Here is a 24,296-nt window from a genome sequence, read left to right as displayed (position 1 = left end):
TCGTTCTTTCGTTCTTCTTTTTTGATGTTCGCTTAAGGAAAAATACTGGGGAGTACTTTTGTAGCTTGTATTGTTTCATATTTTCTTGTCATAAGTATTTTGCATAAGTGCTTATAGTGTAAATCCAAATCCCTGGGTACTAGAGCTAACTAAATAATGTACAAAGTGGAATATACTGTAAGAATGTTTCTATTCTTGCAGTATCTCTCTCTAGATTATTTCGCCAGAAAAATCTTATTGCAGAGGCAGTTTGATTTGTGTGTGTGTGTGACCGATGAGAGAGGTGTGTTGCAGCATCATGTGGCTTCCAGCTTTCCTCGGCTCCTTTAGCTTTCGCAGGTACTTTCCAATGATGTGAGAGGCTGAATGAAAGAAAATGGGGCATAGAATATTTTTAAACACGAGCAAACAAGCAAATCAGGGCACTTGACTAATTATAAGAGAGAATGGAGGAAGAAAAACTGACTATACCTGAGAAAGAGAAAAAAAATCAGTTGCTTGGCACTGTTACACTTATAAATTGAATCCCTTTGTCCCTTCTTCATTTATTATTGCCAGTTGAAGTCTAGATTTGGTATATATGAACAGGCTCCTGAATTCAGTGAGGTTGTTTGTAGGAAAAAAGAGCTTCTCTGCAAAGGTAAAATTAGAGAATCGAACCATTAATTTTTGCACTGTTTGGTGAACCAATCTCTAAGCATCCACAAACCAATTAACCACCTATGGGCCTATTGGAAGTGATTAGTAATCAATAACAGTAAAAATACCCAGAACTCAGTAGTTGCAATTGAGGTTAGTTCATGGCTTGAATCAGCAGCATATTGATTGATTTATTGACTCTGGATTGAGAGGCATAAATGGGGAGAAATTACTGAAGAAATTAGTACTAATCTGTCCTTTTGCCCAAGGCAGGACAAGGTGAATGATGCCTGACCAGATCACAGGTGTTTGCTTAACCTGTTTTTTTTGTTTTGGTGGGTTTTTTGAGAACTTCTGCTCTCGATGGCCCGTCCTTAGCATCACAAAATATTTCCTAATGTCTACCTGTGCCATAGTTTTCTGCATCTCCCCTCCTCTTGCCTCTCTCACCTGAGCTCTCTGCCATATTTTTGTGTCACTCTCGAAGTGTGGTGACTTCAGCCGAACACTATTCCAGCCAAGGTCTTGCCAGGGCCAAGTAGATAAGAACAAATGTTTCACGTCTCACAGTGGACCCTTATCCTAACACAACCCAGACCGAGCATTTTGCAACATGATGGCACTTTGATGCTCAGCTGTTTTACTGCCCACCACCTGACAAACACACTTTTGCAATCTCCCACTCTGTGTGTGTGCAGTTCATTATTCCTTCTGGCTTATGGAGTACCGATAAAGGTGTCTTATCAGGAAATGTGTAAACAGGGATAAAATATCAAGAAATCCTGATGATGGTATAAGACTGTGACGGAAGCTATCTAAACACAGAATAAGAGGACAGTCCCTACTTCAAAGGACCTAACTACAACAGGAGAGACAACAGAAAGCTGCTGACGCATTTGGGAGCCATCCCCAGCACCACTCATCCCAGGGGCTCAGCACACATAAACCTTATCTGTCCAGGATGTTAATTTTGTTGTTTGGTAGATACTTACGCCCTTTAGCAACGGTCATTCCTCCTTCCACACATCCTGAAGTGACTTCCTTCTGTAATCATATTCCTTCTATTGCAATCACATCATAGGAAATGTTAATTTCCTTCTTTTAATTGGGTTGATTAAGTCTTTTATCTAACAAGTCTTTTCCAATATGTTAGCAATAGATTTGTTGGTCTGTGTGACATTCTTGGTATTGCAGCGGAGTACATTGTGATCAGTTCCAGTCTCTGAACTTCTCTCTTTTTCAATGTTTAACTTTTGTGGCTCTTTCTGACACGGGTAATGTATGTTTTTGTTAATCAAAACTGAACTTCAAGAAAAGCACTTCTTTTTATGCACATGCCACTGGAAACTAACCTTCATTACTAATTGCAGCAAGATAAGGTATGCCACTGCAGATTGATGTTCTCCATCTGAGCATAGGCGATAGTTTTGGTTATTTGTCTGTTGGTCCAGTGATGTCTGAGTACACCTTTCATCCTTACGTGTGTTAGCAGCAGCTGGCTTATTCTTCAGTACAGAACTGATGCATTTGGTCTAATTCTGCCTATTCTGAAGAGCCACATTTCCCTCAATTTTTTCAGTTTCTCTAACTTTGACAGTGAAGTTATTGAAAATTGTCAGTACCTGCTTTGGAGGAGGAAGAGGATTAAACTAACACCTGGAATGATTCATAAAATTTTTCTGCTTCCTTTTTTGAATTTTATTTGGGCATAAACTTGAACCATTTTTACATGCATGAGTTGCACCAAACTTCACAGGTCATAACATACCATTTTGTAGATTATATCTAACAGTTCGCAACCAAAATTTTTTTCTATCCAAATGATCTCTTCAGGGTAGTAATCTTTTTGTCCAATTAACCATACAACTGAGTGTTGTACCAAAATGGTGAAGCGATGCCAACCTAACCATCTTACTTTTGCTGTGTAGCCCTATGTCCATTGTTATTTCTTCTGATTCTTTTTCACCGAATTGCAGCTCGTTCACAGGATGGTGTTTGAATATTCCAGGTAGAAATACTTACCTTTTTTCTCAGCTGACACCTCTCCTCACTCTTGTGTGGGTATGTAAGAGATTACGAGGTGGCCAGGAGCACACAGAGTGGTAGTCAGTGATCTCACCTGATAGAAAACTACATTTATCTAAATCCAGCCTTTCCTTGTTGGGCCCCATAACAGTAAAGCTTTACACCAAGGTGAAGGAGGAATACTGTCATGAAATCTCTCTACTCTTGTTGTCCCAGTATGCTATACAACTTGCTGCTTCTTATTGCCAATATTTTAATATATATTCTTAAAATTAACTTCATCAGATAAAAATCACCACAATTTTTCTGTTTTCGCTTGGCACTGGAGGTACTAGATGATACTAGAAAGCACTGTGAGCTTAGCCATAACAGGGTCATTCTAGTAACTTCAGTTGTGCCAGGAGGCTGTAGTACTTAAATTGCATGCTGATTAATCCACTTCATAACTTCCCTTTTCCTCAGTTAGCTCTGGATTATTCAGGATGGATCTCTACTGTGCCAGTTATGTTTCACTTTGCAGTACCATGATCTGGATTAGTCATATTTGGACTGCCCCCCATGTTGTAGTAAAGGGACTATCAATATTTCCAGCAATCCTTTCAGTACTGGTCGAAACAGGCACGAAATCCTCCACTGTGATTTTGAAAATCAATCTAGTTGATTTTCAGCTGAAGATATACTGTTATAATAAAAATATTGTTCTGTTGACTTTCACTGGAACAAGAAGTGGGCTTTCTTCACTGACATACATTAGGAAGTGTTTTATCCAGTAACGGAAGATTGAGTGTGTCATCACATTAAGTCAAAATTAAAATGCGGTTTGAGTAATTCAAAAATCAACAGTTAAATCTCTGCATCTCTGCTTTTGATGTTCTTCTGTAGGAAGTTGGGAGGAATACCTACCTTCCTAAAGCAGCCTGATTACAGGGGTAGCACATGGGCTGTGAGGATGGTGGTGTTTAATTACAACTACACTTTAACAGATGTGCTGTGGTTTGGTCCTTTTGCAGTTGCAATGTACAGTAGATTCTGTAGTATTTGTTCTTTATTGGTATTCACTAGAATTAATAAAGGGGGAAAATGAGAGTTACAATTTAAAGAAAAATAATGGTATATAAAGTAATGAGATTGTTCCAAAGCTTAATTAGATGGAGCAGATTGGATACATTACAGTGATGTCTTAAGGCAACATAATTAAATTGTAGGCATAATCCTCCCTGTATTGGAACCGATTTTATCTTTGTAAGGCAAGGAGCGTTAGATGGCCTTTCCTACTATGTTAAATTACTAATTCTTCTAGGAAGACTTACGGATCTCATACTATAATCAGACTTTAAAACCACAAAACAAAACAGGGTATAAGTCTACATATCAAACTGTTGATAGTCTGATTACACGGATAACTTCAGTTTCAATCTTAGTATATGCTACAGCTCAGTAATTGAATCATAGATCTAAAACACATATATCTGCAGTGTATTATTGTGTATGCTGAATTAATCTCATTTATAAAATCTCCTAATGAAGTTGTTTCCAAATATATACACTGACAAAGATACTGGTGAATAATGTACAAAAGTGCTGTTCCTGAAATGCATCTCTGCGTATGCTGGATGCAAGTGCATAGATGCCTATGACATCTTAGCTATAAAGAGTAATACTGAAAAATGTATATATGTGTGCATACCTATATATGTATGTATTTACTTTTTTTCTATATTCTTTTATATTTTATATATTCTTTCATCTTTTAAATTTTCTTTTGTATTTTATTTTCATGTTCGGATACTTTCCTTCTCCATTATATTACTATGGGGGTGAGCTGACCTTATAGTACAGACACATCCCAATGGTGTCAAAATTTTGCCTTACTTCATTAATTCAATATACATAAATAATCTCTCTTAGCATCCTGATGCCCATGTGTTATCTGGAGGCTTCATTTCTCTTGGGTTACCACACATTTAGCTAAATATTAATTTTTTTCAGGAGAGATCACTAGGTATCTTAAATTCAGTAAAAGATCTTTCAAACTGCCTCTACTGGTTTGTTTTAAATAGTTCTGATATTTGTTTGTCAGCCTGTAGAAAGATTGTTACTTGCATTCGACAGTGAACTCTCTTTTTAAAGATTGCTACTGGGGGGGGGGGAAGTAGTACGTGTCATGAGTCGTCTTTATCATTGCTGGTACTTTCAGGAGACTTAAATCTCTACCAGTCTTCTCAAAAGACAAGCTCATTTGTCTGGGCATTAGCTGGCAGTTTCATAGCATAAATTTAAAGTTTTCAGGAGGAATCTGATGTTTATTTTGAAAATGGAGATTAGGGTACCAAAGAATAATATGTTTACTTCTCAGCACCATGAATATGTAGTGACCTACTTATACTATACTATTTGGTTTTATTTTTAAAGCTTGTCAAGCCAACTCCTATTGCAATTTAAGAAGCATCCTTTTTAGAAAAGCAATAAACTACACTAAATTAGCATTTTAGAAGTAGAACAGTGAACAGTTTTGAAGATTGTCCTTCAACAGCATTTTTATGTGTTATTGTGCCATAAGTAAAATAGTGTTTGCCTCGTGTTTAAAAACATGTTTTGCTTGACCTGCAAGTTAAAACACAGGCAATTAATTGCAGATCTAGGTTAGGTACGACGCTAAGATACTGTAACTTTAAAAATATATATACTTTTTTCCTAATAAACTGAATTTTTAATGATCTCTTGATTATCATGAGATATTTTAAAGACAAGTGATTTTATCCAAAACATTCCTTGTGTTTCTGCATATGCTAATTTACTTGATTAATTTTGAGAACATCTGCATATAATTCTGTATACTTAACAGTGGTGAGATCACATTGCTTTTCAAGTAACAGCTACAAATTTCATTTTCCAGACAGACTCAGATTTTTGTCTAATTGGGATGCCAAATGTACAAAGGTACCACAGAAGAGTGTGTAATTATGTAATTTTCTCTTGATCTTTCAGAGTCTTCCTGCGAGCAATTAATCAGTATGCAGATATGCTAAACAAAAAATTTCTTGATCAAGCCAACTTTGAGTTACAGGTAAGAAAAAAACACCAGTGTCTTGGGGACTAATGTTAATGTTGTAATAAATTTCTGCCCTAAACACGTAATTTTGGTATATGTATGTGTCATTGTGAACCCCAGGAGACCAGTTAGCCCAGTTAAGTCATTTCAGGCTCAGCAGGTATGTACAATCCATTCGTGTTTTGTGGGTCTTGTCCTAGAACAGCACCAAGTCTTACTCAGAGCTCACAGAAAACTCCTTCTTCCCTTCAGGAACAGAAAAAAGGGGTGTCCTCCCCCTTTCTGCAGCAGATGATTTAGCAGAATTATTGCCTCAAATGTGGAGCCTGAGATGCGGCACCTGAGTGCCCTACTGATGAGAAACGTGCCAGTTTAGGTTACTTGTTCAGGATCCTTTTTTTTTTGTATTTATGTGTTCACATTTCATTTTACTAGAATCATCAAAACACAATCGATTAGGATTTGTAGATAGGAATGTTTCATGGAAACATAAACACAACAAGGAGATGTACTAAGAATATATCAAGAAACACCGTCTCTGTGGTGTCTGTTATTTTCTCCTCTAAATATTTATGTGCATAATTTAGATACTTCTAAGTTGTTTTGTAGGTGTGCAGAATAACAGTTCAGAGAATTAATGGTATCTATTCTTGTCATTTTGGGGGCTTTCAGCTTTGGAACAACTACTTCCACTTGGCTGTTGCTTTTCTCACACAAGAGTCTTTACAACTGGAGAATTTTTCAAGTGCTAAAAGAGCAAAAATACTTAACAAGTAAGTCCTGTTCGTCATCTAAATCATGGACAAGAACTTGAGGTCTATTAACATAATTTTAGTTTAATTTCTTAGCTAAATCCATTCAAATTGAGATGCAATCATGGTATAATGAAAGGTTGGCTTTAAAAACATGAATCAAGTATTGCATGTGTTTCTACCCTTGAATCAAGATCTAAATTACATGATTCATTACTGATGAAGACAGTATTTTATACTGCAGGATGTTCATAAAGTCAAGACTTTTCAGAAGTATTAACATACTATAAAACTGAATTTTTAAATCACTTTAGCTTTGTGCTTATTCTAATCTCCTTTTACATGCGCTCTTTATTGCTTAATCCCTAACGGCCTTTTAGAGTGAATTTTTGTAACTACAGCCAGTTTCACTGCGATATCCCTGAAGAATGGGTTTGTATAACTGCAGTCTTGTATGCTTTCCTGGTTAAAAGGGATTACATTGCCTACCGCTGAACAGGGAGCTTGAACTACCCAATTGCTATTCAGAATCCCACAGCAAATGAAACCTGTCAAAAGAAAAAGGACTGGAAATAGGACTGGGGCATGAATATTTTGTTAAATGTATGTATTTTTCCTAAATTTCATTAGAGTTCCAATGTAGTGGACCTTATCATTAATTAACTAAACACTGAACACTGAAAAAAGCCAGTTATGTGTTTTCAAATACGGTGCGTGGATTCTCTTTCTGTGTCATACTATTTGTAAAGAGCACCTACAAAAGCAGTTTGTTCCCATAGTCAATCAGGTTACTGCAGTTAATGCACAAAAATGAGGAGTTTCAAAGCTATGATTCCCTGAGCAAGTATAGCTCAGACTCCTTGTACGTACAATATATATTATATATCTATACAGAGAAAGAAGATGCATTTTGTATTACTTCACCTTCTATATTCAATCCCTTTTGTATATTATTATGATGAGAGAGATCACAGTGAGAATGGGAAGAGTTTATCACTGCTGCAGAGAGATGTGCTTTTAAAGGCTTTTTGCTTTCACTGTGTGAGTCGCAGGCTTTGACCAGAAAAGACAGGGCTCTATGTCCAATCCTTTTTTTCTGGCAGCTAAATTTTGCCCCTCAAATTCGTCCACTCCGTCATGAGTTTTGAGGTGCTTCCTTTGGAAGCTGTGCTTTATCTGGGTGTTGAAACAGAATTTTTAAGCACTGTATGATCTAATGTACGTACATGTGACTCGTGGGGCTTCCTTGATGAAAGAGGAATATTTACAAGTTCAGTGGAAATGTGATGTCAAGCAGAGCTCAGGTTTTTGCACTTGTGCTATAAACATCACAAATACCATTATAGTTACACGTTTGCAAAAGGAAATCAAGATGGTTTTGTAGAGCCAGGTGAATTTTATTTCATTAGATTTAGAATTTATGGAACAAAATGGTTTTCTACAAGATGGGACCAGTGATGCAAATTCTCTTTTGTAATTAAGAGTGTGAAGGATACTTGCAAAAGGCAAAGCGCTCCAATCAATTAGAAAGCAGAGAGATCAAAGCTGTGGCTGCTGTTGGTCTCCTCTTGTTCTCTCTGTCCGACATCGGTGTGCACCTACGTGAGCATTTTAGTTCAGATCAGACTCCTGACCTGAACAAAAAAACAACAGCTGAGCTGTAATTGGACTGGAAATTACTGTCAAATAAATACATTTGTGGGCTGATATTCCTCTTTGTGAGGACAGGAACCTTAGACAGAAATTTTCCTCAAGTGATTTTTATATTAAACTGGGCAGTATATCTTGCTGAGGAAATTCAAGAAATCAACAGACATTTCTCACTGCTAATATAAGTAAGTAGATTAAGTCATTTGAAGTTGTTACTTAATGAAGTTTGCTAAATTCTAAATCTGTTTATAATGATTTTACAAGTTGTTATTTTCAGTTTAATCATGTTTTAGAGACAGAAATCAAGACCATAAATTCTTCAAGATGCAATGAATTTATGGTCTGGAAGTACTAATTTTTCTTGCTGTGTGAAACCACTACCAGTTCTGTGCCAAAGAGATATGATTAATCAGTTAATTCAATATCACACTCACCCATCTTTTTAAGTATGTATTTCAATTAATATGTCAAATATTTAATAATTAAAAATTTAATTATTGTAATTTGTAGTTTTTGCTAAACATTGCATTTAAGCATTAGATAATAACAGATTCTTAATGATGCAGAAGAATCTCTTTAATCCGTATTAATAACAGGGTGTCTCACTATTATCCCACAGAAATCCCACAAGTTGTCAGATATTGCCATTTTGCTCATCTTGTTATTTAAGTAATGATCTTTAACATACAAATATTCTGTGTAGCAAATAAATTCTTGGAGCTCATTATGGTTCCAATCCCATCATTATCATCATTCCGATACCTTTGACACCATCTCCCACAGCATTCTCCTAGAGAAGCTGGCGGCTCACGGCTTAGACAGGTGTACTCTGCGCTGGGTCAAAAACTGGCTGGACGGCCGGGCCCAGAGAGTTGTGGTGAATGGAGTTCAATCCAGTTGGCGGCCGGTCACGAGCGGTGTTCCCCAGGGCTCAGTTTTGGGGCCAGTTCTGTTTAATATCTTTATCAATGATCTGGACGAGGGGATCGAGTGCACCCTCAGTAAGTTTGCAGATGACACCAAGTTGGGCGGGAGTGTTGAGCTGCTCGAGGGTAGGAAGGCTCTGCAGAGGGACCTGGACAGGCTGGATCGATGGGCCGAGGCCAACTGGATGAGATTCAACAAGGCCAAGTGCCGGGTCCTGCACTTCGGCCACAACAACCCCATGCAGCGCTACAGGCTTGGGGAAGAGTGGCTGGAAAGCTGCCTGGCGGAAAAGGACCTGGGGGTGTTGGTCGACAGCCGGCTGAACATGAGCCGGCAGTGTGCCCAGGCGGCCAAGAAGGCCAATGGCATCCTGGCCTGTATCAGAAATAGTGTGGCCAGCAGGAGTAGGGAAGTGATCGTGCCCCTGTACTCGGCACTGGTGCGGCCGCACCTCGAATACTGTGTTCAGTTTTGGGCCCCTCACTACAAGAAGGATGTCGAGGTGCTGGAGCATGTCCAGAGAAGGGCAACGAAGCTGGTGAGGGGTCTGGAGAACAAGTCTTATGAGGAGCGGCTGAGGGGACTGGGGTTGTTTAGCCTGGAGAAAAGGAGGCTGAGGGGAGACCTCATCGCTCTCTACAACTACCTGAAAGGAGGTTGTAGCGAGGTGGGTGTCGGTCTCTTCTCCCAAGTAACTGGCAATAGGACGAGAGGAAATGGCCTCAAATTGCACCAGGGGAGGTTTAGATTGGACATGAGGAAAAATTTCTTTACTGAAAGAGTGGTTAAACATTGGAACAGGCTGCCCAGGGCAGTGGTTGAGTCACCATCCCTGGAAGTATTTAAAAGACATGTAGATGAGGCGCTTAGGGACATGGTTTAGTGGGCATGGTGGTGTTGGGTTGACGGTTGGACTCGATGATCTTAGAGGTCTCTTCCAACCTTAATGATTCTATGATTCTATGATTAATGAAGGCAATAGGATGTTTTCCATTCACTAAGCTTTCCTGGCATTAATGTGGAGAGGGAGTGGAATATAAAAAAAACCCTGATGGGAAATATGAGGCATTGGTGCCGCCAACTTTGCAGCAGAGCAGAGGCAGGTTTAGCAGGGAGGCTGAAGGATGGGCTCCCACCTCTGCCCTGGCTCGTTAACTGCCTGGGACAACTCACTTTTGGTCTAGCCCAGGCAGGACACAAAATCCCGTTGGAACATAGAAACCTTCTCTTTCTGATTTTGCACATCAAGGTACAAGACGTCACAAGATGTTCCTTGTTGCATTTTCTAGGACAATGCTATGCTATGAGAGTGTATAAAAATAAAATGCAGCCTTGGGCCATGAAGCTCTCTGTTATGCTTCCTCCAGCCATTACCATTTGGAAAATAGAAAATGCTCACAATTAATCTCTGTAACCACCCATGTGTACCAAAGGACAGTTAGGTAATCTGAAAATATGGCAAAGGGAGGTTTTGCACAGGTGAATGTCTTGTGTGTGTTCTCCCTTTGGTAAGTATTGCTGCAGAAATTGAAAATCGGGGTCTTTTGAGGGAAAGCAAGTAACACGAGGTGAGGAACAGAAGCTGGTGGCTGCGTGGCTGAGGCTTTTGGGGTAGCCTGGATGTGTCAGGCAGCCTCTATGTCTCACTGCCTTGTAAAAGGGACATTTGGCAAAGTTCAGTGTTCACGGGCGCATCACTGGGCTGGTGAGGGAGGCTGTGCAATGTTATTGTATTGGTTGAACTTGGAGAACCTGCTCTGTAATTTCAAATATTTTTGAATGCTGGTCAAATTCTGAAATGAGATGTTTCTGCTTATTGGTATTAGATTTTTATTGTTTTTTTAATGGTGGTTTTGTTTTCCTTTTTAAGGTACGGTGATATGAGAAGGCAGATTGGTTTTGAAATCAGGGATATGTGGTATAATCTGGGTAAGTAGTCTGAGCGCCCGTTGCTTAATGCTTTCACTCAGTGTTTGGATAAACCGAGTTAGAGATTAAATGAACTTGCTTTCTCTTGAAATAATGGTAGGCTTCCAGAAGGCATTTAAAAAGCAGGTGATTTTTAAGTAAAGCCGCCTCTGCACGCTTTTTCGCCGTCTGGGAAAACTGTAGTCAACGTTTATGTATCTTCTGTCTTTTCATGGTATTCAACTTCATGCTAAATAAAAAGAAAAAGTTATGGTGATACCTGTTGAATGTTGTTTTTTTTTCCTTAAATATATATATATACACACACGTATATGTAGACATAGATATATACACGCACATATGTGTGGATGCAGTAACTGGGACTGTAGCAAAATGAACACGTCCAAGGGTTATCAGTAACTTAGCTTGGAAATTCTGCTTGAAGTCTGATTTTCAATCTTGTTTGGCTGCATCAGAGTGACTCAGGAAGATCAGTAAAGAATGGGAACTTGGGCATCCCTGGAGTTCATAGGTAAATTAGGCATATCTGACTATCTCAAGTCTGTGCTATTCCGTGGGTATAATTTAGCTATATAGGGATTGAATTTCATGAGAAACTGAGTATTTACTGTGACCTGAGTGTACTCATCTGCCAGATTTCATTTTCCTGAGCTTAACAGCAGAGACACTTCAGCTCTTTCGAGTTTTATCAAAAGTTCCTTAAATTATCAGAAATAAATGCATTTGCCGCTTCACTTATACCTCTAGCTGAACTGTTGTTGCTGAAACTTGAAAAAAATCAGCATATATAAGAGAAAGGAATGCAAGGGTTCATAAGTATTTGATATCACAGAGTTTGCATCTGCTCTGCTGAAATGATGAGAAAAGGCTTCTGAGAGCAGCTGAGTTCACTTTTTATTAGAAGCATCTTTTGTGAATTAAGTGTCTGGAGAACAGATTAAAGCATAGTACATACCTGATATGCGACTTGACAGACAGCTAATAAAATCAGTATCGTGCCTGATGCTGGGTCATCCAGCTCAGGATGCTGGCAGCCTCTTTGTTGTAATTAGCCAAATCCTTCCCTGTTCTAGGCTTACAGTCCTGTATTCATCTGTTATCTTTACTAATTTCTCTGGCATCTTTGGATTTTTAAACTTTTCCCAGAATTTACTAGACTGAAAGTAGAAAAGTTTGCATACATAGTTATACATCTGGCTGTTCTTACATGAGGTTATTTTGTTCAGGCTGGGGACTGTGGAGTGCATTGTGCTTTTTACGACTGCTGCTGACGCTGGCTGCTCTTGGACAAGTTATTTAGTTGCTCTAGGGTTCAGTTTTTCACCATGTTAATGGTGAGGGGTGGTGAAATATCTTCAATATTTCTTTCTGTGCTGTCATGAAAGCCTTTTATCTTTAATAGAGTTTTTATAAACCGAGATTATGCAGGTAGATGACTCCGTGACCTACTCTAGCTTTAATGTCTGTGATTGTGTAAGTGGCTGGGATCATTAATGCCGAAATCTCACATGTTGAGAGAGTCAGTAAATTGCTGCTCTTCCCAACAAAAGCTGCAAGAGAAAGGTAAATCAGAGGCAGGACCCCAATCCAAGGCGGCCTTTATACTTCTCATAATGAGCAGCTTGTTTTTTCTCTTCTTTGTAATACAGATAGTCCATGCTGATGATGTTTAACTTCTGGCTCGTCACCAATCTCATGTATGTCACAGCATCAATTAAGAAAGAATTCTGACTTACCACTGCAGGGGAATTGATTGGGGGGTGCTTGACACTTTTATCTTAGAAGTTGCACTACATTTGTCAAATTATTAATGTATACGTTCAGAAACAAAATCAGAAGTGAAAAGCTATAATTCTTGCATACGCTTGAGCATTTAATTTTTATGACTGTGGCATTGTGCATAAGATATGATGAAGCCACACAACCCTGACTTTTTATTTATGTATTAAAGGGTATGGATAAGCCTCAAAAATTAATATTTTGTCTCATCAGTTTTTGTTCATAAATACCATGATTAATGTGTAATGTCTGCTGAGTTAGAACTCCCCAGTTGGGAATGAGACAGTCCTGTAGCTGTAATGCACATCTAAGAGTATATTTTATTTTCTGAAATTAAATAGCAAAATACAAATCCTAAAAGTTTTTTCTTGTCTGTGTTTCTTATGCAGTGTTGGCTGCAATATTCATACCTTCCCACCTTTATAAGTAGAAAAAAAAAAGAGCATGTATAGTGGAGAGCAACACTAACTGTGTGCACACACTTTAAATACCTGTAATTTAGGAATAAGATTTTTGTTTTAAACAGGGAACCACGTACGAGACATCCAGCCTGGCAGATTTTTTATTTAAATCCTAGTTGTAGCTGTCCTGTTTGATACTCTGCCAGATTTGATCATGAAGGCTTTAGATTTGAGTGCTCTGATGCAGCAGCAATGAGGATGGCTTCAGGGAGCCTAGTTCCAGTGTGCAGAGCCCCTGCTGCGTTGCTTTTCTGAAAGTGCTGCAAGGCTTTTATTTTCTTGCGTGCACAAAAAATGGTGTACATTAGTCTTTGTAGGCTTTTTTCCCTCCATATCACAACCTGAACTTTAAAATAATGTAGTATTTTGAGTCACTGTTTTGCTGGAACTGGGGCCTTAGACCTCGGTGAGACAGTAAGTATCAGAAAAGCGTAAAGAAAGCTGTGGCCTCTGTCTTGAAAATGTAGGAATTCGAACAACATGCACTTAAAAGTGTTATGTGATGCAATTTAGCATATACAAAACACAGTTTGTCACTAGGTCATGTGTACCAGTTTTCAATGGTTAATGGTTTCAACAGTTACATGTTAAACAAATTGTAATAACATTAAAAATAATATCCTTGTGGTAAAGTTGGTCAAGGAAAGCCAGCTCAGAAAACATTGCTTTTATTGTTGACATCTGAACCAGCCTAGAGGGAGATGGAAAAGTAAAATTGCTGAAGATGAAGTGAAATGGTTGTTGCTGCTGTCCTCCAGCGAGCTGCCCACTGGCCCGGCCCTTCCCTCCAAGTGCTTGACGTCAGAAAAGGTGTCTTGACAGAGATGTTAATGTCATTGGAGGGAAAGCCAGGGTTAAAAATAGACCTGAGCTTTGAGCGTTATATAAATAGAAGTCATTACAGATAACACTCTCTGAATTAGTCATGCATGTTCAGAGCTGACCCAAGTGAGAGGTGAGGTTGCTGGCAAATTAGTCAGTGTTTTTTGTGGCCCAAATTTAAATTAAAAGGACGTGGGAAATGAAAATCACACGTTATCCAATAAAGAAAGCACCTTGGGTTTGGTTCGTGTAATGAGGTCTGTTCCTGTTATGTGAGCAGTCTGTAGGAGCGCATCTCATGGCAAGACAGAAGCCACTGCAAGGGGAGGTTTTTGCATGTTCAAAAGAACACTTTTTTTGCATGTGGTTCTTAAAGCAGCTGCACAATTTGGTTTTCAGAAGAGAATCCTCAATTTTCTTCCAGACTTGTCACATTTTGAGTCTCTGCGTGGGAGTTCCCACACTCCCAGGGAAAAAAAAAGGTGAACTCATTGTTGGGTTGTTTATCAGAAAGTGCTGCCTGTGATAGGCAGCTGGGATGGATACTCTGGAGTGCCAGAGGAAGATCGTTTCCTTTCGTGTTTTACTCTCATGCTTGCTTTTGTGACACAACATCGCACTGGATCACATCATCGTAGCAAGCACGTGTGTGCACGTCATCGCATCACCAATGTGTGTCACAGCGTCAGAAGGATGTCACGCAGGGCACTCAACCCTCTCCCGTATCGCCCGGTTGGTGGACAAACCCTTTCTCATTGTTATTCCTCATGCATGCTTGATGAAGAAAACCAATCAAGATCACTTAACGCTTTAATTTGTGCTGCCCTGCCTTCCTGTGGTCGCTGCCGGCCCCTGCTCCTGCCTGCCGCGGCCCCAGCACAGCTGCCCACAGCAGGAACGGCTCTGGGCAGCAGCGCTGTGGGGCGAGTGCTTCACATCCAAAGCAGGCAGTGCTGCCCCAGCAGATTGCTCCCCTTGTTTTTCTCTGCAGCTGAGCTGCATAAACTTTGGTGGGAGCCACCCACGGACCCTCCAGACGGCATGAAGAACTAAGTGGGTTTCCAACAGCAGACGAGGGATTTTTTTCGCAGTAGAATGTACAAGTGATTTTAATACTTTCTGCTAATAACTCGCACGCTTCTATTCCCCCCAAGTCCTTCTGAATTTCATATTTAGAGAAGCTCTCTGTCCTCTTTGATTTAAAAACTCTGTTGGTGATTACCTGTGAGGCAGCACCGCTAATAAATACAAACAGTTGGTGAACAGCAAGAAGGCTGAGTGGGTGGTGGGGCTGGCTGCTGCCGGCCGAATCATGCGTGGCTGGGAGCAAATCCTGCAGCCACCCTTGGCTCCCATTCACTTTGGTGGAGGCATTGGTGAGCACCTGGGAGGTGAGGTCTGTGGCTCTCTGTGCCTTTGTTATTGGATGAGCTCTTCAGTGACTCCCTTTTTGAGCAAGAAGTTTATATTCCCGCAGAGAAGAGGAGAGGGGATCAAAGATTTAAAAAAAAAAATCTTCTGTGAATTCGTTATTTTTCACGTCTGAAGTTCAGAAGATGTTAGTTACTTTTCTGAGGGAATCCCTGTGCTTGAAGCAATGGAAAAACCCACTGTGGCACACGGAGAACTTCGTGACATTGGATTTGTGCCTGACGAATAACTTTTGTCACTATAATTTGTTTTCTGAAATATTGACTCTGACACTTTTCAGGCATAATACAAGAAAACTGTCACCTGGGAGGCCGAATGTAATAATACTTGTAAGAGAGACAGAGGAAAACTTTATGCCTCTCACTTGATATTCCTCACCAACAACCAGCAGTGCAGCATCATACAAAGTAGCAATTTTAGTGGAGTATTAATTTGCCCTAATAGGATTGCTAATGCTAATAGGATTCTGAAGTTTGCCAAATCAAGTAACTTAAATTATATCTGCTAAAAAAAAGTAGCGCGTTTTGTTAGTGAAGGAGTTCTTCTTGATTACGTTTGTTGAGATTTATGTTCTGGTCAAAAGTGAAACGGCTAATTAAAGACTTCCACAGTTACTGCCGTACTGGTGTAGTGCAGTGGAATATAAATGAATTAAAATCTGTTCTGTCATATACCACTGGTAACTGCAATGGGAAACAAGAGTCTTAAAATGGAGGAAGCTGAGGGCTTGTTAAATTACCTCGGCTCTGAAGAAGTCTGGTCTGAACCACAGCAGTGGATGCATAAACAGTGTATGAGTTTGATTGTATACATCCATTAACATTGCATTTGTGAGAAATGTCACCAGTTGTGTAGTGAGGTTCAAATGATTCCCAGCCTGTTGCTGAGAGGGGAATATATCTGTATTTTCTAAACTTCTGCCATCAAGTCCTCTGCCTGGAGCTCTCTGGTGCTCTGCTACACTGCTCTACACCAGCATCTTTCCATGGAGTTGTTGAACAGATAATTTGCAGAACGTATAATCTGCATTCTCTACACTTTAGCTAATAATATGAACAGTAACTAGATGTTTTTAACTAGTCCAACATTTATTAGGTGCCATGTTCCTGGTAAGGTTTGATTTCTGTTCCATGTGTGGAGAGCGTAGCAGGGAGGGTTAGGGGAGGTGCAGTGAAATAAAGTTTGCCAGTCAGATCAGTTCTCAAAGAAAGAAGACATATTGTTGGCTTGGTAAGATGTAGTTTCATGTCTTGAGGCTGTGAAAGTATGCACTCGTGATGACACTTTAATAGACTGACACGGAGAACATTCGGTATGCTGTGGAAGATACAGAAGTCTAAATAAGTTAATACAGGTGATGTGCCTTTTAGCCTCCTGCTCTCCTAACCATAAGTTGTATTTAAAAAAAAACCTTGAAACTTAATTGAGTGTGCAAATATGGGTGCTTCGTGGAAAATGTGGTAAGTTCCAGTTTGATTACTGATTCAACAACTCTTGTTAATTTGGGTTTATACATACCACATACTTCCCCTCTTGTGGCATAAGTAATAATACATGTTTCAGTAGAATCAGATCATGAAAAATACTTTCTTATGCTATATGAGAATTTATTGATACGGCTTTTATAACAATTATCTTCTACCAAAATCAGTGGCTGTTCGTTAACTCTGAAATGCGTCTTTTCTCGTAAAGGTCAGCATAAAATCAAGTTCATCCCAGAAATGGTGGGACCTATCTTAGAAATGACACTGATCCCTGAAACCGAACTTCGGAAAGCTACAATCCCAATCTTCTTTGATATGATGCAGTGTGAATTTCATTCTACTAGAAGCTTCCAGATGGTAAGCAACAAGCTACAGATATTTAAAGTTTCTAAGAAAGATTTAACTGCTCTTTGACAAAAATGTAAGAATTTTTGTTATTTCTTATTTTTCTAGAGAATAATATAATTATGGATTTTCTATAACTCTGAGTGGCTATAGAGTTTTCGTCTGAGGATTTTAAATTCTTTTGAAGGAAAAAATTGCATGAAGTAAATGAAACCTTTCTGTATGATACTGTCCTGGTTTTGGCTGGGATAGAGTTAATTTTCTTCCTAGTAGCTGGTATAGTGCTGTGTTTTGGATTTAGGATGAGAATAATTTTGATAACACGCTGATGTTTTAGTTGTTGCTGAGCAGTGCTTACACTATGTCAGGGACTTTTCAGCTTCTCACACCACCCCACCAGCGAGGAGGCTGGAGGTGCACAAGAAGCTGGGAGGGGACGCAACCAGGACAGCTGACCCAAACTGCCCAAAGGGATATTCCACACCATATGATGTCACACTGAACAAAAAAACCTGGGGGGAGTTGGCCTGGGGGGCGTGGCCGCTGCTCAGGAACTGGCTGGGCATCGGTCGGCAGGTAGTGAGCAACTGCATTGTGCATCACTTGTTTTGTATATTCTTTTATCATTATTATTATTTTCCCTTCATTTTCTGTTCTATTAAATTGTCTTTATCTCAGCCCATGACTTTTACCTTTTTTCCAATTCTCTCCCCCATCCCACTGCGGGGGAGTGAGCAAACGGCTGCGTGGTGTTTAGCTGCCTGCCCGGTTAAACCATGACAGCTATAAAAGGAGAGCAAAGACAGATGTCTTAAATTTTCACTGTGACTCAGGAAACAAGTCTGCTTCTGAGTGAAATTGGACATAAAGGAAGCCTGATAATGTGGCAAAAGAAACCATAACCTGTAAGAATTTATCATCTCTAGTTCCTTATAATTTTGATACTCTTTACCATTTTATGGATTTTGAAGAGGAAAAAAAGCTATCCAGTCAGTGTCAGTGTTTCTTCATGTTATGTAGGCACTGCAAAATCTAAAATACTAATGTAGCATTTTTATTCTATTTTATTTTAACATGCTGAGGGAAGTCCTTGAATAAGCATATGCAATCTTACCCTGATAGCATCAACTTTTGAGAGACAAGTGGAGTGAAAGAAAGTTTCCTGACATCATTCATTTGACCTTCTTTTCCTTGAAGCTTTGCCTTATGGCTTGAGTAAAGACTAGTTAGGCCAGGTAGTGTTATGGTATAAGCCAATGTAGCTCCTTTACACTGTGAAATTTCTGTCAGTTCAGGATATGACCTTGTGAATTTTGCAATAAAGTTTGATGTGCGTTGTTTACTTTTTTCCTTTTATATTGGCAGTTTTCTTTCTTGGATGAAAAATCTTATCCTTTTCCATACTTTTTTGTGAACTATAATTCATAACCAGCTCTTAATAAATCTGTAGCCAGAGTAAATGAATATCTGTGTGGAGAGATTTAAGGAAGGGAAATGGCCTCATCTTTATTTCTTTGATTTGTTTTGTGCTGGATGGTGTGTGGAAAGGTTGTGAACTGTATTTTGGATCCATCCAATTACTGCATAATCATTCTTTCTTATGTTTGACTCCAATGATACTGTAAAGATTGAAATGCTCGCTGGGATGCCATTTAAACAGTTTCCTGTCAGATGCTCTCTTTTGTTGCTTGTCATTTTTTATTTGTACAATTATATGGATCATGAAAAATCCGAGGGTAACTTTATAGCTAAATTTATGGCCCTATATTTTCTTGACAGAAGGAAACCAGCTTTGTGTGGAATAGTTGGGTGATTTTAATAAATGAACGTCTTAAATATTTCACACAAATTCTTTTTGCCTTTTGAGAAGAAAAATGCCTCATGCTTAAGTCAGAGATGTCTTGGATTCTAAGTACTCGACATATATTTCTTACGTCAGTATAGCTTCTTTCTTTATGGACACAGCATTGATATGACAGGTGCAGAGGTAGTAAACCTTTTTTCAGTGCATTTGGAGTGAACAGTTATGTCTAACAGGGGATAATCAATCTGTCCATTTACAGTTTTGCAGATAATGTAGTTATATAGTTTGCTGAGTATCTCAGATTGGTCTTTGGGGAATGAAGATCACAGCTTGTAAAAAGCAGAGAATTATAGAAAAGTCTAGGTTGGATGGGACCTCTGGAAGTAATCTGGTCCAAACTGGGCCTTAGATTGGGTTTTCTGGGGCCATCTGAAGCTCAGTATTGAATATTTCCAGTGAGGGAGGTTTCACCACTTCTCTGGGTGACCTATTCCAACATTTAAGACTTTTCTTCTTATATCCAGATGGAATTTCCCTCAACCAACTTGTGCCTGTTGCTGCTCGTGTTGTCACTGTGCACCCTTGTAAACAGAGTAACTACATCTCCTCTATAACCACCTTTTAGGTGTTGGAAGGCTTGAGTCTGCTTTTCTCTAGGCAGAACAAACCCAATTCTTTCAACCATTCTTCGGGCCAGGTTCCCAACACGCTGCTCATCTTGGTGGCCTCCATTAGACCATCCCCAATTTGTCAATGTCTCTCTCGAGCTGGGGAAATCAAAGCTGGACGCAGTATTCCAGCCATGGCCCAACAAGTGGAATAATCCTGTTGATCCTCTAGCTGTACTCTTGTTGGTGCAATCAAGGACACATTTTTCTTCCATTGAAGGGGTACACTGCTTCTTCATGTTCAGCTTGCTGTCCACCAAGTCCTTTCCAGCAGACCATCTTGTACGACTGCTTGCAACTATGCCATCCCTGTTTCAGGACTTCAAGTTTCTCTTCCTTAAATATTACACAATTCCTTGTTGGCTGTCTTTCGGACTGTCAAAGTCATTAAACCACCACCCGTTGAGATCAGCAATTTAGCCACTTTTCCACCCACCTTGTAGTCTCTCTGTCCAGTCCATATCTTACCAACTTGTCAACAAGTATGTTTTGAGAGACTGTATCAAACACATTGCTAAGATTGTGACAACCACAGCTCTTCATCCTCTGAGCAGATAGTTTCATCACAGAAGGCAGTCAGGCTGGTCAGATGTGATTTACCCTTGGTAAATCTGTATTGGCTTTTCCCAGTCACCTTCTTGCCCTTCATGTACCTGGAAATAGCTTCCACGAGGGCTTGCTCCATGGTTTCCTCATGCCCAGGAAGTGAGCCTGCCTGGCCTATAGCTTCCTGGCTCATCTTTTTTGTCTCTTTTGTGTTTAAGTGATAGAAATAGATATGAAATAATTTAAGTATTACCAGTACCTGGGCAAGCTTTCATACTTAATGTGTCGGTGTAATGTACTGCGTTATGTCGTCTGTATGCAACTACCAATTATCATTGTCCAGCATTGCTTTCAAAAAGAACTTCAACGTTGAATGATTGGCTGCTGTTAAACTAATCTGCCAGAAATCCAATTATCTAACCTTATTAGTCACATCAACAAGGGTTTAGATTGGCTCCATTTCTCCAGCAGATGTATAAACCTCATGTTTTGTGGAGGAGGAATTTAAATTTTTTGCAGAACTTCTATGCTGTGATCGCTTGTTTTATAAACAGACAGCTTTCCCGATGGCGGTTTTAATTTCAGTATGAATTGGTTTGCCTGGTAAAACCAGTAACCGACAGAATGGGAATTTTTGTTCTTCCAGTATACATAGCCCTGAGAAAAAACAGAAGATAAATTCCTCTGTTTTTTACAGAACTGAATTAAAGACCGACTGAATTAATTAATTAAAATTAATTAATTAAATGGGAATAGCCCATTTTTGTCCTCTCCCTCTTAAGATGCTTTGAAGCCTATGTAAGACTTCAGAGTAGCCTCTACCTCAGAGCATGAATCTGATACTAAAGTCTGTGTGGGACTGAAGCTTCCCTATAGAAGAAAATGCCTCCTTCTCTGCTCTGCTTTTTTCCCTTTGCCTGTTATACTAGTGAACCCTCCAGATCAAAGGGAATATGTCAGAGCAACAGGAGTGATGAAAGAGAATTGGTTTGATTTTTCAAGGCCTGGTCAAGTAAGCGTGATGGATCCCATGGTGACAGCAGGAGAGAAAGTTCATCATGAAACAGTCATTCAGCTGAAATGTGGAATTTGGAGCATAAAAAGCCCCAACCTCCTGATTTTCCTGCCTGTTCCTTCCAGCCGTCACTTGCTCTGGTTCCATTTCCTATGAGCACTCCTGTTTGTTTGCCTACCCAAAACTTTAAATTACCTTTTCTGGACCTGTGTTATTGCTGATGTAATGTTCTGCTTATTTGGAGTTGAACCCATTCATAGATAGGTGCCAGTGCAGGAACTGGTACAAAACAGAGAGCATGGAGGAAGCAGGAGGAGGCAGGGGTAGATGTTGGGCGGGTTCTCCCTATCTCGTGGCACTGCATCATAATATGATTTCTTTTAACTAATCTGGTACAAATTAATTAGTAGAAGTAACTTACTTTAAGAGCCAAAAAAACCTATTAACAAAATAAGGTAAGGGGTTGAGTCAGAAGCACTACTCCAGCTTGTCTTCCCCAACATAATTACATTTCTCAGAAGGAAGGAAGGAAGGAGGGAAGGAGGGAAGGAGGGAAGGAAGGAAGGAAGGAAGGAAGGAAGGAAGGAAGGAAGGAAGGAAGGAAGGAAGGAAGGAAGGAAGGACGGAAGGAAGGAGGGAAGGAGGGAAGGAGGGAAGGAGGGAAGGAAGGAAGGAAGGAAGGAAGGAAGGAAGGAAGGAAGGAAGGAAGGAAGGAAGGAAGGAAGGACAGACGGACCTTTGTCCTTCAAAGTAAAATCTGTGAGGTGTACCCCCCCACTCTGCAGTAATGAGCAAGAAGAAATTAGAAGTCCCATATGTCTAGTTTTCAGGCTGAACAGCATTACTAAGGAGAATCATCAGTGTCTGGTGGTGTTAGCATCAGTGGTATAAGCATACAAACTCAGCATGTGTTCTTACCCTGTTAGAGTAAGGAGTTGTGTAAAAGTAATGATCTGAGGAAAGAGCCCCAAAAATGCAAAAACACATCTGTCCTGTTTTCTGCAAATTGGAATGACACTTAGCATAATGGAACCATAGCTGAAGCGATAGAAAAATGATATAGAAATGCGTAAGCTATGAATGCATAATGCAAAATCATATAGAAATGCATAATAAATGAATGCATAATGCATATGATTACTAAAATAAAACCATGGGTGCAGCTAAAGTACTTCTAGCTAGCGTTCTGTTGTGAAGAGAATTAAATGAGTAAAGATCAGAAGACATAAAGAGGAAACCCTTTTGATTAATTTCTAACATTTAACAATAAATCTCAGTATCATCAAGATGGTCATACATTTTTATTTGCAGTGTAATTTCTTGTTGGTTATCAATGAATTTCAAATGTATATAATTCTCCTCAATAAGAAGTACCTAGTTTATCTGACTCTCTCTCGACTTTTAGAACCTATAATTCCTTGTTAAGCCTTTTTAACACTTCTGAGCCCTGTGTTAACCTCCCTTTCCCTGTGCTATAGATTTGCAGACAGAACACAAGTTAATGACTTGTCCAAGTTTCTGTGATGCTGCAGATTCTCCTCTGTAATCCCACTGAATGTGCAAATTCAAATAAGTCATCCCCCACAAAGGATTAATTTCAATAAGTAACATTTTTAGTTATTTACGGTTGAAATGTAAATGTGTAAGTTTTTCTTGTTTTCTGGCTTTTTGGAGAATATTGGTATTCCTCCCTCACCTGAACAGCAAGGCAGAAAGGTAATGCAGTAAGCCTGGAGACCTCCAAAATCACCTACTATTAAATGGCTGCCGTATCTGTTTGCCGAACAGAATGCTGTGGGAAAATAGGAAAGGGAACAGATGAAACTGTTGGGAATTACCACCAACTTTCATAGCAGCCTTTGAACAAAGTTTTACAGTACTTGTGTGCTATTTCTGCATTAGGACTAATTTCTAGTGGTGTTATCTGTCGCTTGAATTTTGTATGTCAAATTCATTATTTTCCCATATCAAAACAAATTTATAGCAGCTTGGAAGATTGAAAGTCTTCCTCATCTACAGCTAGATTAAATTGTCAGTCAGTGCTACAAATATAGCCTGACCACACTTTAGGTAAACCTAAAACCAAAAGCCATTAGTTGAGCTGACACTTGAAGACGCTAGATAGCTTACATTGATTTATTTTCTCCAGATGGGAGATTGTAACAGACAGATGAAGTAGTGGATATACTCTTTGCTCAAGTTCAAATACACATCCTAAAGAGAAGCTTGAGATCTTGATCAGCTGCAAGGAAAAGCTGATAATAATTTCCTGTAATCTTTCTAACATCACCCTTCAAGCTTTCACTGTCAACAGAAAGATACGAATCTAACTCATTGATGGTGCCAGATATACCCCTTAAGCCTCCAGAAAGAGCCTCAGCAAGTGTCACTGGCTGTAATGTAAACATTGAAAATTTGGCGCTTTTCCACCTGAGAGTAAATTCCATCACAATAATTGCAGGCCTACTTTGTGCTATTTTATGCGTTTAAAAAAAGAAAAGGAAAAATTGAGACTTTATCAATGGATGCCAGATGCAGTGTCCCAGAGCCATTAGGTTGTGCGACTCCAGGGCCATGTTCTTACTTCCATCGTGGAAGGCGATAGCTCTATAAACCTCAACTTGTGTTGATGAAACCTTCTTCTGTGGAAAGACCGCAGAAAGAATTTTAACTGTGTTAAATAACGTTTAGCCATCTGGCTTGCATGATCTGACATCTGCATCATATTGATTCCTTGAGAAGTATCAAGAGTGATTGAAGAGCAAAGATATTGTTAATAGTCCTTAAACCCCCAGAAGTGCCACAAGTCTAGCTCTGTTCAACCCAAGAGGGCCATTAGGGAGATGGCCCAACAAAGCCTAGATTTACAGAAATTTAAGTAAAATTGATATCAGGAAGACACTGAAGATCCTGTATGACAAATGTAATTGCTCTTCTTTGTGTGAGTAATCTCTTGCTAAAAAATAT

At 39.4% G+C, this 24,296-nt stretch overlaps 1 protein-coding gene across 1 annotated transcript in view; it reads left to right on the top strand.

Annotated features, from left to right (window-relative positions):
- DOCK1 (dedicator of cytokinesis 1) overlaps nt 1-24,296 on the top strand; it is a 303,352-nt gene that overhangs the window by 207,477 nt on the left and 71,579 nt on the right. The window contains exons 30-33 of the mRNA XM_009326015.1: nt 5,653-5,731; nt 6,389-6,489; nt 10,916-10,974; nt 17,160-17,308. Of these exons, the coding sequence (XP_009324290.1) occupies nt 5,653-5,731; nt 6,389-6,489; nt 10,916-10,974; nt 17,160-17,308 (388 nt within the window). The remainder of the gene's footprint in view (nt 1-5,652; nt 5,732-6,388; nt 6,490-10,915; nt 10,975-17,159; nt 17,309-24,296) is intronic.

Source organism: Pygoscelis adeliae, unplaced genomic scaffold (assembly GCF_000699105.1).
Source record: "Pygoscelis adeliae isolate BGI_AS28 unplaced genomic scaffold, ASM69910v1 Scaffold4, whole genome shotgun sequence".
Classification (NCBI taxonomy): domain Eukaryota; kingdom Metazoa; phylum Chordata; class Aves; order Sphenisciformes; family Spheniscidae; genus Pygoscelis; species Pygoscelis adeliae.
Note: the sequence above shows the minus strand (reverse complement) of the source record. Positions and strands in the feature narration are given on the sequence as shown.